The 24,195-nt window shown below is 50.4% G+C and overlaps 1 protein-coding gene across 1 annotated transcript in view; it reads right to left on the bottom strand.

Moving 5' to 3' along the window:
• MPP3 (MAGUK p55 scaffold protein 3) overlaps positions 1 to 24,195 on the bottom strand; it is a 36,492-nt gene that overhangs the window by 8,552 nt on the left and 3,745 nt on the right. The window contains exons 8-19 of the mRNA XM_039476915.2: positions 22,535 to 22,616; positions 20,871 to 20,956; positions 19,056 to 19,130; positions 15,633 to 15,829; positions 12,245 to 12,309; positions 10,919 to 10,939; positions 10,284 to 10,325; positions 8,513 to 8,677; positions 8,327 to 8,407; positions 5,181 to 5,274; positions 4,871 to 4,979; positions 2,494 to 2,616 (exon numbers count right to left, since the gene is read on the bottom strand). Coding sequence (XP_039332849.2) covers positions 2,494 to 2,616; positions 4,871 to 4,979; positions 5,181 to 5,274; positions 8,327 to 8,407; positions 8,513 to 8,677; positions 10,284 to 10,325; positions 10,919 to 10,939; positions 12,245 to 12,309; positions 15,633 to 15,829; positions 19,056 to 19,130; positions 20,871 to 20,956; positions 22,535 to 22,616 — 1,140 coding nt within the window. The remainder of the gene's footprint in view (positions 1 to 2,493; positions 2,617 to 4,870; positions 4,980 to 5,180; positions 5,275 to 8,326; positions 8,408 to 8,512; positions 8,678 to 10,283; positions 10,326 to 10,918; positions 10,940 to 12,244; positions 12,310 to 15,632; positions 15,830 to 19,055; positions 19,131 to 20,870; positions 20,957 to 22,534; positions 22,617 to 24,195) is intronic.

A 24,195-nucleotide genomic window follows, 5' to 3' on the forward strand; every position in this document is an offset into this window, starting at 1 on the left:
TCCTGAGTAGCTGGAATTACAGGTGTATACCACCAGACCCAGCTAATTTTTTCTATTTAGTAGAGATGGGGTTTTATCATTTCGGTCAAGCTGGTCTCAAACTCCTGACCTCAGGTGATCCACCTGCCTCAGCCTCCCAAAGTGCTGGGAATACAGGCGTGAGCCACTGCACCCGGCCAATACTGTATGTTTCTAAATGATTCTATACCTAAGTTGATATTCCCCTTTGAGTTTCTTTTTTTTGAAATGGAGTCTTGCTCTGTCACCCAGGCTAGACACTGCAGTGGCACGATTTCAGCTCACTGCAGCCTCTGCCTCCTGGGTTCAAGCAATTCTCTTGTCTCAGCCTCTGGAGTAGCTGGGATTACAGGCGCGCCACCACACCTGGCTAATTTTTGTATTTTTAGCAGAGATAGGGTTTCACCAGGTTGGCCAGGCTGGTCTTGAACTCCTGACCTCAGGTGATCTGGCTGCCTTGACCTCCCAAAGTACTGGGATTATAGGCGTGAGCCACCATGGCTGGCCTACCCACTTAAAAGATAAAAAAAATTTTTTTTTCTTTTTTCTATTTTTTATTTTTTTGGAGACAGAGTCTCACTGTGTCACCCAGGCTGGAGTGCAGTGGCATGGTCATGGTTCACTGCAGCCTTGACCTATTAGGCTCAAGTGATCCTAAAAATTAGCCAGGTGTGTGCCACCATACCTGGCTAATTTTTGTGATTTTTTTGTAGAGACAGGGTTTTACCAAGTTGCCCAGGCTGGTCTTGAATTCCTGGGCTCAAGCAATCTGCCTGCCTCAGCCTCCCAAAGTGCTGAGATATAGGCATGAGCCAGCGTGCCTGGCCAAGGACAGAATTTCTAATGTTGCTTGTATGTATGCCATTCTAAATCACTTATTGAAACCAGGCATGGTGGCTCACATCTGTAATTCGGAACATTTGGGGAAACTAAGGCAGGAGGATCACTTGAGGCCAGGAGTTTGAAACCAGTCTGGGCAGCATAGAGACAGCCTGTCTCTATTTAAAAAAAATTTTTTTTTAATTGGCTGGGTATTGGTGGTACATGCCTGTAGTCCCAGCTGCTTAGGAAGCTGAGGAAGGAGGACTGCATGAGCCCAGCAGTTCAAGGCTGCAGTGAGCTATGATTGCACCATTACACTCCAGCCTGGGCGACACGGCAAGACCCTGTCCTAAAAAAAATAAAAGCCTGGGCATAGTGGCTCACACCTGTAATCTCAGCACTTTGGGAGGCCAAGGTGGGAGGATCACTTGGACCAGGAGTTCGAGACCAGCCTAGACAACATAGTGAGACCCTGTCTTTAAAAATAAAATATAAAATAAAAAATTTATCAATCTGGACAGTTAAAACAGAATTAGTATGAACTAGGATTGCAACAAAATCTTGACTTGGCGGGAGCTTCCTGACCAGGGGGAAGGATCTGAGAGGGCCTCCTTCCAAGGAACCAGCTGTACAGGACAGCAGGCAAAGCCTACTCTGGGACTTAGTTGTTTCTGACTACCCCCACCATGCATAACTTCCAGCTCATTCTGCTAACTGACCTTGTTAAGGACCAAAAAAGATGAGTCACCAAGCCCAGACCTCCTGGAAGAAGCCTATCAAATATTTAGGCTACGGGTGAGGGTCCCACCAGCCTGGCATAGACTGGGCTGAACAAAGAATCTGTGACAGCGAAACAGAAGTTCACTTAGGACACATCAGATCATCTCATCCGCTAGTTTTAGAAATCCCTTCACTCACTGATGATTCAAACTGGTTTGAAAGCAATGATAATGACCTTGTTAGTTGGGGTTTCAATTAAAAATACCTGGGTTTGGGCTGAGCACGGTGGCTCACGCCTGTAATCCCAGCACTTTGGGTGGCCGAGGCAGGCGGATCACGAGGTCAGGAGTTCGAGACCAGTCTAACATAGTGAAACCCCATCTCAATTAAAAACACAAAAAAATTAGCCAGGTGTGGTGGTGGGTGCCTGTAATCCCAGCTACTCAGGAGCCTGAGGCAGGAGAATTGCATGAACCCAGGAGGTGGAGGTTGCAGTGAGCCGGGATGTCGCCGTTGTACTCCAGCCTGGGTGACAGTTTGAGACTCCATCTCAAAAAAAGAAAAAAAAAAAACCAAAAACTTGAGTTTAGTCTAGGCATGTAGCTTTATGAGTGCAGTCTGGTCACACTCAGATGAGGTCCCTGAGGTGTCATATTTCAGGGAAAGGTGCTTATGTGAGGGAGTGGAGGGGCGTGAGCACAGGCAAAGCCACCTGCCTGGTCTGGAAGGCACTTCCAGCTGTCCACCTTGGGCCTTCTGGCCATGTGATCATCTTCTCTAAGTCTTTCAATAGGCAAAATGGAAAGAATCGTGTGCAGAGGGTACGTCCTGTGTCCCTCTTCAGCTGTAAGCACCCTTACGCAGCTAGAAGTGTTCCTGTAACCACAGCCTCCATTAGGCCTTCAGAAAAGAAACAATCAACTTTAAACTTACAAGTGGGGCTGCCGTGTCCTCACAAGCTGGGGACATAGGTGGCGTCTTTCTTTTTTCCTGAATTGCAGGCTTTACGAATATAATATAGGGTTTAAATTCTGAGGTCCTCAGTTGCTTCAGTGCCTGAGAAAGAAAATTCAGGAATATTATATACTTTTGCAGTGTTTTATTGTGAAATACACTTTTGAAAGCTCAATCATCATGTGCTTCAATTCCATAACCTCAACAGTAAAGGTCTTGGTTACATGGGTCCCATGACAATGGACTTCAGCTGGGCAGACCAACTGCTCCTTTACTCGTCCTTCACCTTGACATTGAACTCAGCGGGGCCCTGAAGGCACACTTGCTGCCAACAGCAAGTTCCTAAAAGAGAGTTGCTGTCTCTTAGCTCTGACCCCTCTGGCTATAATTAACCTTCTAGGCTCCTCTCTGCCTTCCATTCCTGATGGGTGAGGAAGCAGGAGTCAGTGTCTATCTATTTAGTCAAATGTCATCAATTTGGACTACACTATTACCAAATTTGTGCTACCACACCTCCTCTTGGTATTCAAAGAAGAAAAAGTTGGCCGGGCGCGGTGGCTCACGCCTGTAATCCCAGCACTTTGGGAGGCTGAGGCGGGTGGATCACGAGGTCAAGAGATCGAGACCATCCCGGTCAACATGGTGAGATCCTGTCTCTACTAAAAATACAAAAAAAAAAAAAAAAAAAAAAATTAGCTGGGCACGGTGGCGCGTGCCGGTAATCCCAGCTACTCAGGAGGCTGAGGCAGGAGAATTGCCTGAACCCAGGAGGCGGAGGTTGCGGTGGGCCGAGATCGCGCCATTGCACTCCAGCCTGGGTAACAAGAGTGAAATGCCGTCTCAAAAAAAAAAAAAAAAAAAAGAAGAAGAAAAAGTTTGCAAAGCAAATGAGATTACCAAAGAGATCACCTGAAAACAAAACTGTAGACCAGGCGTCCCCAAACTACGGCGGCCCCCTGAGGCCATTCATCCAGCGCCCCCACCGCACTTCAGGAAGGGGCACCTCTTTCATTGGTGGTCAGTGAGAGGAGCACAGTATGTGGCGGCCCTCCAACGGTCTGAGGGACAGTGAAATGGCCCCCTGTGTAAAAAGTTTGGGGACGCCTGCTCTAGACTGTAGAACTTGTACTCTTGATTAATCCATTTTATCTAGAATGTATGGGCTCTATTTGGAAACACTAGTATGAAACGGCTATATTCATTAGATGTACCCAAAAGATCAATCAAATCACTTTTCAAAGAAATTTTTCAAACTCAGACTTTGAATTTTGACTACCAGCTCCCTGTAAGTCCAAATGAGTGAGCGTTTTCCTTTACAGACATAACGTGCTTTTTGGAATACATTTCAAGCAAACTTCTTCAAAATAATGCCTATAGTTTATATCGTAAAATCAGAGATCTGTGTCTATAGAGGGGGGAAAAAGTCCTTAGATCGAGTTCGAAGCTTGGCAGTTTTTCTAAAAGACAAGGTTAAAAAGGTGGTTAAGCCCCTGTTGAACCCACAGCATGCTGGCATGCAGGAGTGGAAACGTTTTTGAAGCATTTCACAGGGTCATGTCTCCCTCCCTCTTCTTCCCCTTTAAACTGCTCTTCTGACTGCCTCTCTGAGTAGTCTCTAAGCCACTGACTCCACCTGCCCTGGCTGGAGAAGGGGAGGCCTGGCACCGAGAGTTTTACCTCGGTGTGTGTGTGCGAGAGAGAGTGTGTGTGTTGTTTTTTGTTTGTTTGTTTGTTTGTTTTGAGACAGAGTCTCACTCTGTCACCCAGGCTGTAGTGCAATGGCATGGTCTCAGCTCACTGCAACCTCCGCCTCCTGGGTTCAAGCCATTCTCCTACCTCAGCCTCCTGAGTAGCTGGGACTACAGGCATGTGTCACCACACCTGGCTAATTTTTGTATTTTTAGTAGAGACAGGGTTCCACTATGTTGGCCAGGCTAGTCTCGAACTCCTGGCCTTGTGATCCACCCACCTCAGCCTCCCAAAGTGCTAGGATTATAGGCGTGAGCCACCACACCCAGCCAAACCTGAGTATTGACATCTAATTCTCTGGCACACTGCAATGGCCAGTCAGCACCACAACTATTGCGTGATCTGTTCCCTGCAGGGGTTACTAGCCTGGGTCTGTGAGCCACCAGAGTATCCATGAGCTCCCTAAAATGAACGCAGCATTTGTGGATAGAGGGGCATGTTTGGGGGTATGAGGCTGTTGATTCTCAAAGGAAGACCCAAAGAAATTTAACAGCCAGTGCTCTAGACTAAAAATTCCTTAGACTGAGGTTAACTGTTACGTAAGACATACAATCCCCTGGATATAAATTCCATTAACCCGAAATGGCCAGCAGGCCCAGGAACTCACTTCCGGCTCCACATCCACCAAACAAATTTTGTTTTTGGCCATAACAGCCTGAATGGCCTCCAGGCTGGTTCCATAGAGATTTTCCTTATATTCACCATGTTCCAGGAACCTAAAACACCACCAAAGGGGAAAAGACCTTTAGTTCCTGAGCTTTTCCTAAATTAGCGAAGCAAAGGGGACCTCCTAACATCACTGCTGTCCCCTTCCCCCATCCTTTCCGGGAGCCCTCCCAGGAGCTCCAGCGGAATACGGGGCAGATAGGAAAACACGCAGCTTCCCGGGGGGCCGACTAGCCCATCAAGCAACGTACTTGTTGTGATGTAAGTCGGCCTCAAATGCTTGCTTAGACACAAAGTGATATTCCACTCCTTCCTTCTCATGGCTCTTTCGGGGTCTGGTGGTATCTTTGAAAGAAAGAAGGAAAGCTGGGCAAAGAGATATCGCAGCACAGCACATGGGGACAGCAACGGGCTTAGGTGCTCATTCAGTTCAGGGCTGCTCTGTGTGTCGAAACCAAGCACTTCCACCTGATCGCATGTCCCTGTATCAGGCACTGTACCTTTCCTGATTCACACAACTCTTTGATGTAGGCAAAAGGAGGCCTTTCCTTTTGCAGCTGAGAAAACTGAGGCACAGAGAGGTTCAGCACTGTGCCCAGTGACCCACAGCCAGAATCAGTCCCTCTGCCAAATGCCCAGCTTGTACCCTTAACCACTCTGCTCACTGACTCCCTGATACTGTGGCTTTTTCTTTTCTTTTCCTTTTTTATACAGAGTTTCGCTCTTGTTTCCCAAGCTGAAGTGCAATGGCATGATCTCGGTTCACTGCAGCCTCCACCTCCCAGGTTCAAGAGATTCTCCTGCCTCAGCCTCCCGAGTAGCTGGGATTACAGGCATGCGTCACCACGCCCTGCTAATGTCGTATTTTTAGGAGAGACGGGGTTTCTCCATGTTGGTCAGGCTGGTCTCAAACTCCCAACCTCAGGTGATCCACCCACCTCAACCTCCCAGAGTGCTGGGATTACAGGTGTGAGCCACAGCGCCTGGCCAATGCTGTGGCTTTTAAAGAATCACTTAACAGGACCCCCGGTCCTAGCTTTTAATTCTTCATTTTTTTTTTTCTTTTTTGAGAACAAAGTCGCCACACATACATTTGACCCTAGTGTGTGCTTTTAATTATTTAGTTAATTAGTTCTCATCTTGAGAAAAAGGAGGCAGGAAGACAGGCCATCCCTGTATGGATTGGATACGTTTCAGCAAGGCTGGCTCTCAAACAAAAATGTCAAAACGCATGGTGTTTTCTCATTGATTTCCATAACAGAATTAACATGCACACTTCTGGGAAAAATGAGGTCTTCCACAGAGCAAGAGCACACACAACGCCGCACAGTATTTTCCAAAAGAAAAAATGGGATCCTGGGTCACTGTGCCTTCCGATGCATGGGAACCACTCAGGGGATGCCCTGTGTACTATTCGTGGCATCTCAGTACAACCTCTTGTAGAGCTGCTAGGGTCACTTTCCAACCACGTCATTCCCCTGCTTAAAAACTTTTAATTGTCTACGGATTACATTCTAAACACCCTAGCTGAGTATGTAAGACCTGCGTGATCTGCCCAGTCTCTGACTCAGCTCCATTTTCCACCACATCATCCATACTAACTTCCCAAGTCCCTAACACTGCTTCGTCTCTTTGCACAGGTTGTTTCCTCCATGCAGAGAACCAGTCCTTTCTTTTCTGCCTGGAAAACTCCTATTTAGTCTTCAAAACCCACCACAAAAGTCACTGCCTCTGGGAAGGCTTCCCTGACTCCCTCAGTTTCTAAAACCAAGGAGGAAAGTCTCCTATCTGTGGAGTGCCTGGAAGCAGGTGGGCCTGACCATCCGGGTACCCCCTTCCCCAGGGGATGGATCCAGGGGGTTCTGAACGATCGGTGTGTGAGCAACCTCTGCATGTCCTGTTTCAGTCCAGCTGAAATCTGGAAGGCTGTGGCTCCCTAAAGCCCTCCAGGTCCATCACAGGCCTCCCCAGCGCCACCACCTTCTCCACATCCCTGCCACTTCAGATTGGGCTCTGGAAGACAGCTCTGACAACCCACAGACTAGGTGCTAGGCCCAGGGGCCAAGGGAGAGCGGTGTGACCAAAGCGAGGATTGGTGGTTGCCCTCCCCCAGAACACTCTGAGAAGGCCCACTGTCACCACCACAGCGCCCCTCTCAGTACCCACCAGGCATTCACACTGCATTCCTTTGAGGCCAAGGGGACTGAGAGTGAGTCCCAGAAAGGAAAGGGGCAGCCAAGGACATGAAGTAGCAGGCAGCAGGTGAGAGGCCACTGTGTACCCTCATTAAGAACATGACTGGGGGCAGGGCACAGTGGCTCACGCCTGTAATCTCAACACTTTGGGAGGCCGAGGCAGGCGGATCACAGGGTCAGGAGTTCGAGACCAGCCTGATCAACATGATAAAACCCCGTCTCTACTAAAAATACCAAAAAAAAATCAGCCGGGAGTGATGGCACGTGCCTGTAATCCCAGCTACTTGGGAGGCTAAGGCTGGAGAATCGCTTGAATCCGGGAGGCAGAGGTTGCAGTGAGCCAACATCATGCCACCGCACTCCAGCCTGGGCGACAGAGTGAGACTACATCTCAAAAAAAAAAAAGAACATGACTGGGACGGGATGCCTGAGTTTGACTCTTGGCTCCACCACTTACCAACTGGGTAAGTTACTTAACTTCTCTAGGCCTCACTGTCTTCCGCTGCCATACAGGATGATAACAATCTCTCTTTTCAGCGGTACTGGGAGGGCTGACCCAGGGACTGCACATAAAAGCTCTTGGTGTAGTACCTGGCACCTTCATTCTCCTCCTCCTCATCCTCCTTATCATATTTAGAACCAGGACTCGCTGCCCACTGGAGCTTGACATCCCAGGGTACCCCTAACAGCAGCAAGCCTCAGGAACTGGCAGGGGAGGCATCACCCAGGGATGTACCCAACCACCTTGACACACTGGAATCTGGCCATAAGGGAGTGCCAAGAAACACCACTCTCGGGGCTCTGTGGCTTCTTTGACCTGCCCTCTCATCCAAGCAGAGGGCAGGGGCCAAAGGAGTCAAGATTCACTGTGATGAGGAGGAATGCCCCCGACTGCGGGGGTCCCTTGGTGTCAGGTTGAGGCGCCGCTTTGCCTACGATGGGCTCTGGGCTCACCTCCCACCCTAGGCAGGAGCCAAGCAAGTGGTCCTCCAGCTGCTGCCTCAGAGGGTCTCAGAGGACCACCGAAAGTGGATTTCTTCCCATCACGCCTTTGTCCCACCATTTGCCGATAGCAGGCAGTGCCTGGTGATCCTTTAAACCCAAAGTAAGGATTTGGATTAATCTGGAGACTTAAGCCCCCAGGAAATATTTGCGTGTGTGCGGATAAACACACCCCACCCCCCCACATGGGCCCTTCTTACGTGGAACAGCAACGCCAAAGTGCTGTGGGTTCTCGGCCACCACCTTTTGCTTCAGCTCGTGCAGTCGGGCTCCCAGAGACCCTGGGAAACAAGAGAAAGGCTGACCAGGGTCCCTGCCAAGCTCCCTCCCCACCTGCTCCAGGGAGGAAACCAGATCACTCCCTGGGAACCCAGGATGGCACCTACCAATCAGAACCACCAGGCGGGGCAGCTCTCCGGGCTGGTGCTGGTACCTGGCCACCTCCTCGTAAGTCAGCAGCTCTGCAGACTCAGCTCCAGAGGTCATTTTCCCTTCCTGCGAGCCGCCCAGTCTCTCTCTGCAGCCCAGCCGGAAGCTCCTCCGAAGACCAGCTTGGGAGGAGGGGCAGAGGGACACCATGGCATTTGTCCCAGGATCTCCCAGTAGAGACTTTTTCTACCTGGCCAGACCTGGAGATGGGACTGAGTCCCACTGGCTTCTCCCAACCTCCTCCTGCTACTGGAAGGGGTTGTTCGGGAAACACAATAAGATGAATGGGTGATCTCTACATCCACAAACTAGGGCTCGAGGTCACAGTTTTACTTGGCCCGTGCCTGACCTTGGACAAGTCCCCTCTTCATCTGTCTGAGCCTCAATTTCCTTATCTGTGAAATAAGGATATGAATCTACAAATACCATGTGTGGTCCTAGATTGGATCCTGGACCAAATGCTTGGTGGGGACAAGCATTTGGTGGGGACAACTAATACCATTTTAGTTACAGTATATAATAGAATTGGATGCATTTTAAATTCCCAGAATTTGATCATTGCCCTGAGAAAGTCCTTGGCCTTAGGAAATACATTTAGGGGTAAAGGGACATGATGTCTCCAACTCACATGACTCAGGCAAAGAAAATGTACAGATGTGGGAAAGGAAATTGAGCAAACGTGGCAAAGCAGCCACAGCTGGTGAATCTGGAGTGGAGTACTTGGGCGTTCTTTGTACAATTCTTACACCATTTCAGTAAGTTTGAAATTACTTCAAAATAAAAGTGAAGGAGCTGGGTACAGTGGTTCATGCCTGTATCCCAGCGAGGCAGATCCCAGGAGTTCAGGACCAACTGGGCAACGTGGTGAAACTCTGTCTCTACAAAACATATGAAAATTAGCCAGGTGTAGTGGCATGCACCTGTAGTCCCAGCTATTGGGGAGGCTGAAATGGAAGGATCGCCTGAGCCTGGGAGGCTGAGGCTACAGTGAGTTGTGATCATACCACTGCACTCCAGCATGGGTAACAGAGCAAAACCGTGTCTCAAAAAATAATTGTTAAAAAAGTTTAAAAACTTTTTAGGTGGGAGGATTAGTTGAGGCCAGGAGCTTGAAACCAGCATAGCGAGACCCTCCATCTCTACAAAAAAATATTTCTGATCAGCTGGGCATGGTGTCAGGTGCCTGTAGTCCCAGCTACTCGGGAAGCTGAGGTGGGAGGACCGTTGGAGCCTGGGAGGTTGAGGCTGCTGCAAGCTTCGATGTCACTACTGCACTCCGGCGTGAGTGACAGAGCAAGACCCTGCCTCTGAAAAATAACCAAAAACCAACAACAAAAAAAACTTTTTGCCTATCTCTAAGACCTTCAAAAAACTGACCAAAATAAAAAGTGAAAGGGGCTCTGGAGAGCCATAAACAGCCCCGCTGTGTGGTGGTGACGTTAATACTGAATAAACTCCAATGATGATGATGATAATAGAATTGGTATTAACGCTGAGGTGTGTGTGCCCTTCCCGCCAGGCATTGTGCCCCAAGGCTGGGTAAAAACTGGGTGGGAGCCCAATGCCTAGACAGGCTCAGCTCCCGCTCCAGCGGAGAGACAGGGGTCCCACAGGCTCTGCTGCTCCAAAGGACTCCTGGGGCTCAGATCACCCTGCTTTGACCTCTCCCTGACTCTGGAGGCTGAGGTGGGGCAGGTTGTGCATGGGGGTGTCAGGGGAGCCACTTACCCACATAGTGCCCTTTGAGGTAGCCCTCACAGTCACAGGTCTCTGGAAGCAAACAGGGAGGGAAGCCAGTGAGTCCTGCCAGACACACCCGGCCCAGGGGACCCTGCCCCTGGATGGGCCAGGCAGGAAGAGCCCCCCGGGATGGTGTCTCTGGGAGAGCTCAGGAGAAATCCCATGTCCTGGCCACCCGCAGAAAGCAAGGTCTTCTGTTTGGCTCAGTTCTCCATGCTTAGATCCCTAACAGCCTCTCCAGGCCGTGAGGGGGATTCTAAGCCAGCAGGCCCCTCCCCAGTCCCCAGTGTGACCCCGTGAATGAGGGAGGGTTTGCTCCTGCCTGCCCCGCCCCCCACCCTGTGTCTCCCACCCAGCCCCATCACAGCACAGCCTCGTCCTGGAAAGGCCGGGCCCTGTGTGTCAGGCAGGCAGGTAGGGGCCCCAAGGCCTTGAACCCTGTCTCCACCAGCTCTGCCTGCCTCAAGGAACAGCCCCGTCTGGCTGGCAGAGCAGGAAGAGATGTGCAGACAGTGTGAGGCACACAGCTGCCCAGATGGGGAAAGAACATGAGCCCCTCAGGCCCCAGACGGTCCATGGAAAAGGGGCCGTGCCTGTGCACAGCGGACAGATCCTGGGCCTACCTTTGTCACAAGGCTGATCATCTGCGGTTTGCACAAAAGACAGATGGGACAGTGTTAGTGGAGGGAAGCGGGGACCCTGTGGCTGAGGGCAGCCACAGCCCGGGTGCCTGAGGAGCCCGCCATCTGGCCTCTCTCCCTTTCCTCCAACGAACCTGTGATCTGAGCTGTGGTCCATTATTCAACCCCAAGATCTGCTCTAATTAGTCTTCTTGTGTGTGTCTCATTAGCAGCCCAGAGAAAGGCAGCTCATCACTGGCCAAGCACCTCAAGGCCACTGCACTCAGCAGCCCTTCCAACCTCACAGCAAGTCTGGCAAAGCAGCCATTGTCAGGGGCCCAGGGAGCAGCTCACTCTAGGATCCTGCAGTGGGAAGAGGACCCACTCTCTCTTTTCTGGGGCTAAAGACGGGCCCTGGAAAACACAGACGCCCGAGGATGGAGCAGGGTGGAGCAGAGCTGCAGGCCAGCTGCGTGCTGTCACTGGGCTCTTGCTCAGGCCGTTTATACCAGAGAGACCATGCCCTGGAAAAGCTTCCTCTATACGGGGCTCTACCCTGGGGCTCTGATCACGGGCCTTCAGAAAACGTGACCCCACCTCTGCTCACTTAACCTTGTCACCCTACATATTCCCAGTTTGGAAAAGATACCTGACTCTACCTACTTCCCAGGGCTCCAAGAAGTAGGGGGACGTGTTTTCTAAAGGGTAAAGGGCTACACAGTGTAGAGTTGCCAGATAAAATGCGGGACACCCACTGAAACTTGAATTTCAAAAAAAACAAAACAAGTAACTTCTTAGGATATGTCCCAAATGTTGCACGGGACACACTTATAATCTAATAAAAACAAACTTATACTAGAAACCAATCTGTCATCTATCTGAAATTCAAGTTTCAATTGGGCATCCTTTGCTTGCTCAGTCCGGCAATCCGGCAGCCCTCGCACGGAGGCACGGGATCACACAGCCTTCGCCATTCCCTTCCAACACCGGTGCCTCTTCCATTTTCAGGGTCAGAGAGCCCTTGGGAATCTAACGAAAGCTGTGGGGACACACGCACACACACGCGCGCGCGCGCGTCTGCACGTCATTTTGAGAAAGGCGTTAATACACCCCCCAGCATCATTTATGGACTCCAAATATGCAAGCTCCTCTCCAGGAACTATCTGTCCCACCTCCCACTCCCCACCCCCTCCTTCCTCTGGAGTCCGAGAGCTCAGACAGGACCCCTGACGCCCCCTCTAGCCCAGTGCCTGCTTCTTCCCAGCCTGAAGCCCCCGCCACATCCTAACCCCGGGCCCTCCAGGAGCGCCACCCTGACAGTCTACTCACAGGGGGGCTTCTTGAGGCTCTGAGGGCTCGGCAGGGTACCCGCGGCTCTCCGGTAGCTCAGTCGTCTGCAGGGACACAAGGGGATGGGAGGGCCTATGAGCTGGGCCAGAGAACCAGTTGAAAAGAACCTTTTGGAAAACTTGGGAAACCGAGGCCTGGATCCCACAGGTAGGCACACACTGGACACTCCGAGGGCCTCCTGGTTTGCGCTAAGTTCCAATGAAGAGGACACTTTCACAGGGCTCACTGGTTCACCTGGAGGAAGAAGCTGAGTCTCTTGCTCCAGAAATAGCTCACCCAGCTCACCCAGATCCCTACACAGGGCTGCAGAGCAGCGTATGGTCCTCAGCTGGTCGTTATTCTCCTATGGCCAATTTCTGAGGAGGGGCGGCCCGTTCTCTATCCCTACCCAGCCTCCCCATCTCTGAGGGAGCCTGGAAATGGCAGAATGACTCCCAGGAGAGGCCGAGGACAGAAGTGACCCTAATTTAACACCCTGCCCCCCATGGAAGGCTCAGCCCTGGCACACCGTCCAATGTGCCTGTTAGTGGAGAGGTGGGACTCTTGGACATGTCTAAATTTCCACATTTAAATGCGGCTGAAGGGCCAGGCACAGTGGCTCACACCTATAATCCCAGTACTTTGAGAGGCCAAGGCAGAAGGATCACTTGAGGTCAGGAGTTCGAGACCAGCCTGGCCAACATGGTGAAACCCCATCTCTACTAAACATACAAAACTTAGCCGGGCACATGTCTGTAATCCCAGCTACTCGAGAGGCTGAGGCAGGAGAATTGCTTGAACCCAGGAGGTAGAGGCTGCAGTGAGTGGAGATCGCACCACTACATTCCAGCCTAGGCGACAGAGTGAAACTATGTCTCAAAAAAAAAAAAAAAAAAAAAAATGCAGCTGAAGTGCCCTCCCCGACATCCTCTGGTAAGATGTTGCCAAGACCTGTGAATCCTAAACTGCAGATGGGTCTGGGGTTCCCCTGAGGAGACAGAGCTTCATTCTCAGACTCCAGCACCTCGAAGTCACCCGGAACATTTGTTAGAAGGTGGAATTTCTGGGTGGGACCCATGGATTTGTATTTCTAACAAGTTCTCAGGTGATGCTGAAGCCCAGCCGGGGGCCACACCTTGAGGGTCACTGAAATGGGTGAACCCTGAGATCCTGTCCTCGCCACAGTCCACACACCAAAAGACGCGAGGGCTACAACCCACAGTGGAAGTCACGACTGCCACCCTCTGACTCAAGGTTGACTCTCTTGGAAGTCTAGAGAAATAATCTGAGGCCAGGCACGGTGGCTCATGCCTGTAATCCCAGCATTTTGGGAGGCCGAGGCAGGCGGATTATGAGGTCAGGAGATCCAAGACCATCCTGGCTAATACAGAGAAACCCCGTCTCTACTAAAAATACAAAACATTAGCCGGGTGTGGTGGTGGGGCCCCTATAACTCCAGCTGCTCAGGAGACTGAGGCAGGAGAATCGCTTGAACCTATGAGGTGGGGGTTGCAGTAAGCTGAGATCGTGCCACTGCACTCTAGCCCGGGCAGCAGAGTGAGATTCCATCTCAAAAAAAAAAAAAAAAAAAGAAAGAATTTGAAATATGAGGAACAGTCTTCCTGCAAGGTAAGTACTGCAGCCTTATAACAGTGAGAACAACCTAATGAAAGTGCAGCCACAGGAAAGCAGTGACGTCATCTAGCTAGTTCCTCCAAGAAGCCTTCCCTGCATTCCTGGATGAGAGCACAGCCCCCTCATATGAACTCACAGAGCATCATATCCTCCTCTCACGCATCCGTCACATTTATATAAACTGTTGGTTTGAAGAGTATCTGGCTTTTCCACTGAACTATAAGCTCTTCTAGGGCAGAAACCCTGGGTTCACAGCAGCCCACAAGATGCCTCGCACGAGGCCAGCTCAATTCATCCCAAATACCTGCCGCCTAGGAAAGAATGGCGCGACTCCTGATGAGTTAGTATACAGCCACTAAAATCACGTTACAAAGATGGTGCTGTAATATGGGAAATACTCATGCCAAAATGTTAAAAAAATAAACATACAAAGCAAAACCCCAAATTCTGTATGCAACACTCACATAAAAAGCACAGTAAGGAAATAAACTATGCTGTTTAGATAGGAGTGAGACTTGGGGAATTTTCTTTCATAGTCCTCTTTTTTTGAGTCTGGGTCTCACTCTGTTACTCAGGCTGCAGTGCAGTATATAATCACTCACTGCAGCCTTGACCTTCTTGGGCTCAAGCGATCCTTCCACCCCAGCCTCCTGAGAAGCTGGGACTGCAGGCATGTGCCACTTCGCTTAGCTAATTTTTTATTTTTTGTAGAGACAAGGTCTCACTATGTTGCCTAGGCTGGTCTTGAACTCCTGGGCTCAAGGGAACCTTCTGCCTTGGCTTCCCAAAGTGCTGGGATTACAGGAGTGAGCCACAACTATGCCCAGCCTCTCTTCTGTATTTTTATATTTTATTTCTCAACATTTTCTAAGCATGCATTTAAAATATACATTAACTTAGGCTTGGCCCAGTGACTCATGCCTGTAATCCCAGCACTTTGGGAGGTCAAGGCAGGCGGATCACCTGAGGCCAGGAGTTTGAGACCAGCCTGGCCAACATAGTGAAACCCTGTCTCTACTAAAAATACAAAAATCAGCCAGGCATGGTAGTGCATAACTGTAATCTCAGCTACTCGGGAGGCTGAGGCATGAGAATTGCTTGAACCCAGGAGGTGGAGGTTGCAGTAAACCAAGATTGCGCCACTGCACTCCAGCCTGGGTGACAGAGTGACACTCAGTCTCAAAAATAAAATAAAATACACACACACCCCACACACCCACACACCTTAACTTAACATAAATTTCCATAGATTCCTTTTTTTTTTTTTTTTTTTTTGAGATAGAGTGTCACTTTGTCACCATACCGGAGTGCAGTGGCGCAATCTCAGCTTACTGCAAACTCTCACTCCTGGGTTCAAGCAGTTCTCCTGCCTCAACTCCCCAAGCAGCTGAAACTACAAGCGTGCGCCACCATACCCAGCTAATTTTGGTATTTTTAGTATAAACAAGGTTTCACCATGTTGGCCAGGATGGTCTCGATCTCTTGACCCCATGATCCACCCGCCTTGGCCTTCCAAGTGTTGGGATTGCAGGTGTGAGCCATCACGTCTGGCCCAGATTCCTTGAAATCTCAAACAGCCATCACCACGAGTTACGAGAAGAGAAGACGAAATACACGTGCAACTGGTACTCACCTTGGAGGAACAAGGCTCAGCAGGCCCCTCTGGCTGTGAGGGCAGAGACTCGGGGGTCTGTCACGTACCTGCGTCTCTGCCACTCTGGAACCAGCCCTTCAAGACACACCCCAGACCCACCTCTCCTGGAACCGCTTGGAGGGGATGAGGCCGGCTCGAAGGTTGGTGTCCCCGACTCGCTTGGCCTGCCACCATGTGGGGTCATCCTGGCTCACCACCTCCAGGACCTGCCTGCGCTGGAAGGGCAGACCCGCCTCCTGGCAAGGGATGGCCCGGTCCTCCCGAGGGTTGTAGTGGAAGAGGGCACGCATGAACACCTGCACAAGGAGGGCTGAGGTGAGGCGGCCCTTCTCCCTGCGAGCACAGACATGTCACTGCCACATCAAAGGCCACGTGACCACCATCCACACTTGGGAGGACCGAGCGGCCTTTAGAATAGAAAGCTACTTGGGAACACACTGCACATATGTTCCTTTTTTTTCTAGTTGGAGTCTCACTCCATAACCAGGCTGGAGTGCAGTAATACAATCTTGGCTCACTGCAACCTCCAACTCCCCGTTTCAAGCGATTCTCCTGCTTCAGCCCCTCGAGTATCTGGGAGTACAGGCACATGCAACCATGCCCAGCTAATTTTTTTTTTTTTTTTTTTTTTTTTTGTATTTTTAGTAAAGATGGATTTTCTCCATGTTGGCCAGGATGGTCTCGATCTCCTGACCCCATGATCTGCCTGCTTCGGCCTCCCAAAGTGTTGGAATTACAGGTATGAGCCATTGCACCCGGCCTGTACATATGTTCTTAACTGGTCTTCAACCATTTGGGATACTGTCGTCAGGAAGTCCATCAAAAATCAGAAAATTAATAGACAGGTCCCATGGCTGAATGTCTCTTTCCCACCTAAATATTTCCTTATTTACTTGACTAGCTGTCCTCATAACAGCCTCTCAGCACACACACAGCAACAACTAATCCTGGGAACAAAAAGTAAAGGCAAGCACAATTTCTAACTCAAGTGTTATTTTTGATATGCCAACTGCACTGACGGCAGGCAGCAGCCATCTGTTATATAAGTAATCTAGATGTTTGGGTAAGAACACAAATATCAACAAAACTACTGTTACTGACTCCTCACCGTGACTTTTCAGTGAGTAACTGACACCCACAGTACTTACAGCTCAGTCCTGCCTCATCTGCCACAGACGCGGCCAAGCCCCCTTCCCCGTCTACCCTAGGGTCACCCTCCCTGGAGAAGATGGTGTGAGGACACAGCATTTTTCACACTTCCTTGCGCTCTTCTCTAATTGAGTGCCATGGATTAATTTTATTTATTTGCATTTTCAGACCATTAGGGCCCAACCCCTTCAGTGGCAAATAGAAAAAAAAAAAAAAAAAAAAAAGCAATCAGTGGTCTTCCTCAGCCAGATAAACTGTATTCCTTTCTATGCCAACCCGAAAAGATTCCACGGGACAATAGTAAGAACTTTCTGGTATATGGTGTGGGGATAAACACCCTTAACCAGCCACAGATTACCAGGGTCCTAAGCACTCAGAAGAGTATCATGTTAAGGGGCCAGCCCGAATCAAGCATCTGGATCAGGAAGAAATATTCAGGAAGGATGGGCTGGGGGACAGGCTACTCATTTTGTCCTTTAGGAAAACCAAGTTCTCTTCCTCAAAGGCGGTTCCTAAAGTCAGAACCCTCAAAGTTGCATATGGGGACCACATTCACTTGTCCTAGGAAGAATCACCTTCCACCAGGTAAAAGGAAATATTATGCCCTGGGATTTAACCAAAGAGCACAAATAAGAAATAGCTGTATAAAGATTATTTCTTCACTTGCTGTAAAAACTGTCATTGAAGACACTGTCCATTTCTAATCCACATTCATCAAAGCGTCGACTGACATCTCCTCTGTGCCAGATGCATTAAGTACTGAGAGGCAGGTATGGGAATCCATCTTGAAAAACTGGCATACTTCCTCCCATTCTCTGCTGAACAGCATGTAATTCATTATGTTCTTTTTGCCTTGGCTGCCAGGAAACTCAGATCCAAATGTACTGTGAAATCAAAGTGATGTCCTCCTCTCTATCTCATCAACCACTATCTCACAGTTCAGGTCTTAATAATGTCTCACCCGGGCTTTTACAAGAGCCTTTTACCTACCTTCCTGCCTCCAGCCTCTACCCATTCCACCCTCCTCCATGTGGCTGCCCCAGGGAGCTTTCTAAAACACAAATATGATTGCACCACTCCCATCCTTTAAAAAAAAAAAAAAAAAAACAAAAAAACAGCAACAACAAGAACACCTTTAAGAGCTGATTAGAACCTATGGGATTATTTCCTGGGCTGTGGGATGCCCTCCCCTATGCCCCAGGGCTGGACTATTCCGTGCAGCTTGGGCTGACTTCCAGCGGCCAGTGCCTGCATCTCTTTGCCTAAGGACTTACTTGCTCTGGCCACTGGAGCCTGCTCTTCTCTAATCCAGCAGGCAGAAGTTACTAGAATTAATCCCCCGGTCGCAGCCTGGCAGGAGTTGGTGTATGGATTGCCCAGCTCCCAGGGCACTTGGATGGGATGACGGAGGCGTGCATTCTATGGGGGGAGAAGTGGTTCCCCCAGTTCCCAGCAGGACTAAGCTCCAGTTGCCCATAGTGGTAACTGGCTTGATAACACACCCTTAGTCAGATCGGCCGTCTTCCCTTCCCAGGCCTGTTCTGGTGTTTTCCTGGGGTCCCTTCCCAAGTAAACCATCTGCATTCAAATCTTTGTCTCAGGGTCAGCTTCTCAGAGGCCCCAAACTAAGGAAGGATTATGCCAAAGCTCTTAACAAAGCATTCAAGGCCATTCAGAACACGGGCTTAACCCACCCCCAGCAAAACCCACCACCACCCTCCCCGCCCCAAGCCCCATCACATCGCCCTTAACATGCTCCTCTCCAGAATGCCAGGGAGCCTCTGTGTGCGCAGCCCCCGGCAAGGTCCTACTCGTCTTTACCTTCTTCAGGCCTCGGTCCTGACACTCCCACTCAGTGACACCCTCTAGGGTGACTGTAACTTTTTGTACAGAATCTCGTCAAAGCACTGATCACAAAGCAATGAAAAGGCTTGCTGCCCTTCTGTACCAGGAACCCTTGAAGCTACCAACAGTCCCTGTCTCCAGCATCTGGCAGAGTGCCTGGCACCGAGGTGACCAAATAAGGCAAGCTCAGCAACAATTCGACCAATGGCAGTTACTTAATTGGTTCAGAATTCGGCACACTTGCTACTTTCTCCTCCTCTTCATGGCCCTGAGTTTCTATTTCAATTAAAATAACCTCGTCTTTTATTAGTAAGCTACGTCAAATCCTGTTTAGAAAGAGGCAGGGTACAAATAAATGAATCACTTTGTGACAGAATTAAAGTCCTCCACTGGGCACAGATGACTAGGACCAGATCTATGATCTGCTTTCGAATGCTGGTTTCAGGAGGCTGGCCTGGCTCCAGCCCCAGCCAGTGAGCTGCATCTCTCAAACTGAGAGCGGCCACCCGCGGGCCCACCTCCCCATACCTTGCTCTCCTTTAATCGATCTTCCTCCTGGGTGGCTGGGATGATTTTTAGGGTGATGGATCCCTGGGACTGGGCCTGAAACGAGAGAGAACAGAAACTTCTCGCCTGCCAGGTCTAATCCTCCATGAGTGCAACTCTTCCTTCCCAGGCCTGAAAACTGATGTTCAGAAAGTCAGACTTGCAGCCTCCCTGAGGCCTGCCCTTCTAGGATGGTAGCCTGGTTGAAGGAACTAAAGCAAAACTCAGTAACCAAGTCACTGCATGTATTTGTATTTTTATTTTTAAGCCAGTTCAAATTTAGCAGTGAGGGGTCGGTAGTTGTATTTTCAAAAGACAAAGGGACAAAAGACTTTCCCTGAGAGCCCAAGGACACTGCATGTTGAATTCCAATTCTCCATCCCTTCTGACCGCTAGGGCCCCAGAGGGCTCCCTTCCTTGCTTCTCTCTTGGGGCATCTGAACAACCCATTTCAGGTATTTCTGTTTCCTCTTCCTCTTTCCTGCCTGATAGAGGGCTGGTCTCTGATTAGCAAGTCCCTCTTAGCATCCATCTCCCCCAGCAGCCCTCCAATCTCAGGCCACGCCCAGCTTTCTGGGAGCTCCCTTCTCCCACGTCCACAGAGACCCTGCAGCCCAATGCCAGGGGCCCGCCAGGACAGTGCAGCCCAACACATCGTCTCCTGGCCTCACCAATGCCCAGAAAGCCCCGACCCTTGCTCTGGAGCACAGGAGGTTGGTGCCCAAAGCCACAGAAAAAAAAAAACAACTCGGGCAAAAGGAATGAAGGGCCTGCTTGCAATCTGCATCCCCTACAGAGAGGGCTTTATTTTGTTGCTGTTTGGTTTTGAGATGGAGTTTTGCTCTTGTCACCCAGGCTAGAGTGTAGTGGCACGATCTTGGCTCACTGCAACCTCCACCTCCCGGGTTCAAGAGATTCTCCTGCCTCAGCCTCCCAAGCAGCTGGGATTACAGGTGCCTGCCACCATGCCTGGCTAATTTCTTGTATTTTTAGTAGAGGCGGGATTTCACCATGTTGGCCAGGCTGGTCTCAAACTTCTGATCTCAGGTGATCCACCTGCCTCAGTCTCCCAAAGTGCTGGGATTATAGGTGTAAACCACCGAGCACACCCCAGAGAAGGCTTTAACCAGTGGACCTCCTCTCTTCAGATCTCATTCTGTTTCTGCCCCCGCAAACCATCAGAAGTTAGCAAAGAGTGTCAGGTTGTGGGAGGATTCCTGAGTACAAAGGGGACCAAGCTATGATTGTGGCTTTTCACAATTTGTTTTGACTTCAATTCCCAAGAAGGGACTGTGGAGGTTGTTTTCAGCCCAGCATTTAATACCTAGAAATCCCCTTACACTTCAGAAGGGCTTCACCCTTTTCCAGATGTTGGCATCCCAATGATAACCACACATTGGTTGAGAAAGCACCTCTATCCCAACGTTAAGGAAAATGAAATGGAAACTGAAAGGATTTGATAGCTTGTCCAAGGTTGCACAGCTGGAAGGAGGCAGAGCCAGGATTCACACGCAGGACCCGGACCCAGGAGGGGCCTTGTGAAAGGGAACCAGGGGAAGGAAGGCAGGCTGTGCCCAGGAGAGGGTCTAAGAGAGGCAGACAGAAGGGAAGTTCCCCTCCTCCTGCCCCCACCCCATGCCCCGGGCACCGTGTTAGGGGCACACCATAAGGCCACTTTGCCTGCCACCTCCTCGGGACAACAGCAAAGCTAAGCCAGAATCTGCGCTGGCTCTGGGAAGCGCCCTGCTCTCGGAGTGTGAAGACCCACCACGTCCCTAGCAGGCATGCAGCACGGACCAGAATCTGGCTGATCTCATCGGGCCGCTTGTGCAGGACTGCGATCCCGTTCACTTCTCGGAGCTCATCTCCAACGTGGACCAGGCCTAGGAGACACAGGGACTGACCATCAGCACAGGAACGGGACCTCAGCACCCGCGCTCGGAGCGCCAAGCACCACGGGCGCCTGCCTGCGGAGCCCCCCGCGGGGCAGACTCCAAGTTTAAAGTTGATGGGTGGGACTGGGGCAAACTAAGCCCCGCTGGGTGCTGGGCACCTCGCTCGGCATGGAGGTCTCAAATCACCCAGTAAAATCTCCAATTTACAAGTTAGCATCTGAGCCCCAGGAAGATAAAGCAGCTTGCCTAAGGCCACATTGCTAAGAAATAATGAAGCCAGTATTTAAGCACAGTTATTCTGATGTAGAAAGCCTGTGTTCTTTCTGCTATAACCTCTGCTTCTTTAAAATTATCATTAACTCTTCACCTTCCTAGGTTTACAGACATACTCCAAGAATGGCGTTCTTAACCTCTCAGCACAGAAAGATAAAGTCACCAGTGAAGACATCACGAAGAGTAAAAACACACTATGAGCCTCTGCCTGAATGGCAACTGTTTCTGCAAATTAGGGCCCTATTTGCTACTCAAAGTGGGCACTGACCCGGCTGCATCCGCGTCACCTGGAGGCGGGTTAAAAGTGCAGAATCTTCAGCCCAGCCCAGACCTGCTGAGTCAGCCTGCCTTTTACCAAGATTCTCGGGGAACTCGTGTACTCGTTAATGTCTGCAAAGCACTGGTCTAGGATTCTCTGCAACAATGACCCCCAGACTTTGCAGGTAACACCCGGAGGTTTGTCTCCCAGCTTAGTAGCTCCTCCACACACCGGTGGTTCTCAACCTGCTTTCCACCCAAACGAATCCGGGACACACACACTCTCTTTGTAATAGCAGCTTGACAAGACCTGGGGTGGCGGGGAAGGGTGTCATCCCCCTCCCCCACAGTAATCCCCAAGCCCATGCTATATTCTTAATTGTCACAGTCCTTGGACTAAACCAACACATGAGCTTTTTCACAATCGCCCCAAAATACTCCATGACTATTGTATTTCCTTTTTCTTTTTTTTTAAGAGACAGCCTCACTGCGTCTCCCGTGCTAGAGTGTGGTGGTGTAATCACAGTTCCCTGCAACCTCAAACTCCTGGGCTCAATCTTCCCACCTGGGTCTCCCAGATAGCTAGGACTTTAGGTGTGAGCCACTGTGGGTGGCCTATATTTTCTTTTTCCTTTCATTTGAGACAGAGTCTAACTGTTGCCCAGGCTGGAGTGCAGTGGGGTAATCTCGGCTCACTGCAACCTCCACTTCCCAGGTTTGTGTGTTTAGTAGAGATGGGGTTTCGCCATGTTGACTAAGTTGGTCTCAAACTCCCGGCCTCCAGTGATCTACCCACCTCGGCCTCCCGAAGTGCTGGGATTACAAGTGTGAGCAATCATGCCCAGCTGGCCTATATTTTCTATTACAGTTTCTACTGACTTGGGGATGAGATGAGAATTCCAGCCCCAACCCCAGAAAGCAAAGCACATCCCAAACAGGTGACCTGAGAGGAGGGAGGTAAGGGGCCCTGAAGCAAAGGCAGAGGGCTCTGGAACCACGGCCATGACGGGCCGACTTTGCACTGCCGCCACTCACCGCTCCTGTCTGCTGCGCCTCCTCGCATGATTCTGGCCACCACAACAGCCCCCGAGTGCTCATCCCGCCGGATGGTGGCACCCTGCACCCGAGACAGAAGACACAGGTTCTTCAGCAGCAGTTCCAAACCCTAGACCCCTACTCTCCAGGCCCAACACAGCCTCCCCGACCCCTCCCTCTGACAGTCCAGAGGGCGGGTCAGTAGGGACCTTCCCAGGGCTGATGACAAAACAAAACCATCAGCCGTCAGTACAGCTCTGCACTTTACAGTTGACGAGGCACAATTACACTGTGACATTTTAGATGAGGGACTGGGGCACAGAGAAGCGAGACATTCTCAAGGTCACCCAGCTGGCAAAGGGGAAGGCTTTTTGTGATGCCAAATCCAGTACGTTCTCCGTCACATCTGTCATATCACAGTTCCTATCACTTGCAAAGACATTTAATAATGAGGATATGTGCCAGCTCATTCGCACCCCACCTCTCCCCAATCACAGGCTTACGGGGCCTTCTGCTGTCGCTGAGGGAAACCAATTATGCACCCCAGCCAGAGCTTCAGGACCAGGACTCGGCCCAGGAAGCACAGCAGAGATGACACTCGGGATGAGAGAGGCACTAACGAGCGCTCGATTTCCTGCACCGCGGAGGCCGGACTGCGGCAGGACAGCAGAAAGCTTAAGCGCTAAGCTCGAGGGCTGGACAGCCCCGGGTGTGAGCACAGCTCTACCGTTTACAAAGAGCATGTGGCCTTAGCAAGGACATCGCTTATCCTCTCCACGCCTGTTTCCTCTGAGGTGTGGGATAGCATTTAACTCACACGGTTGTTGCAAGGATTCCATGCGAGCACTTAGTACACAGTAAGCACTCAACAAATGTTAACCACTTATGAGCAGCTGGAATTGAAACATATTTGCACATTTCTCTTAACGTCATCTGTGCCATCTATTTGAAGTACATAAGATTATTATTGCTGGAAAGAGGCCGTCAGCTAAGAACCCCAGGACTTCTAGCCCCCCAGACCTGAGAACTTCCCAGCATCTCTATCCATCATTCATTCAGCTCTGAACCACCAGCACCCAGTACAGAGCCTGGAGAGTTCACGGTGTGTCTGCTAAGTGAATGGCTGCTCAATTTTACAGGTGAGGAAATAGAGGCAGAGGAGAGATCCTCGTCTATTTGCTTGTTGGAGGTCATTTGGGGGAAAGCTGGAAATAGAGAATGCCAGCTGTGGGATCCTCTGGAGCCAGTCTCAATTCTCTGGGCTTCCACCACTTCCGTCCATCTCATAAACAACGCTGTCCCTTTGCTGGGTACATCAATGCTGGACCAGGACCAAAGTGATAGCAAACTGTCTGCCGGGGAGAGGAATGCCCTGCGCTTCCTCAATAGTCAGAGCAGGCATCGTCACACGTTTTCTGTAAGGGGCCACAGGTAAATATTTTAGGCCGGCCACACGGTCTCTGTCACTATGACTCAACTCTGCCATCGCACTGTAAAGGCAGCCACAGCCAATCTATAAGTGAATGGGCCTGGGTGTGCTCCAAAAAAGCTTTATTTAAAAAAATAAGCTGTGGGCTGGGTTTGACCCTTGGGCTGTAGCTGGTCCATTTCTGGCTTAAAGGGTGATCGAGGTCACCCTGTACAATTGTGCAGGTTATTGA

This window comes from Saimiri boliviensis, chromosome 17 (genome assembly GCF_048565385.1).
Source record: "Saimiri boliviensis isolate mSaiBol1 chromosome 17, mSaiBol1.pri, whole genome shotgun sequence".
Taxonomy (NCBI): domain Eukaryota; kingdom Metazoa; phylum Chordata; class Mammalia; order Primates; family Cebidae; genus Saimiri; species Saimiri boliviensis.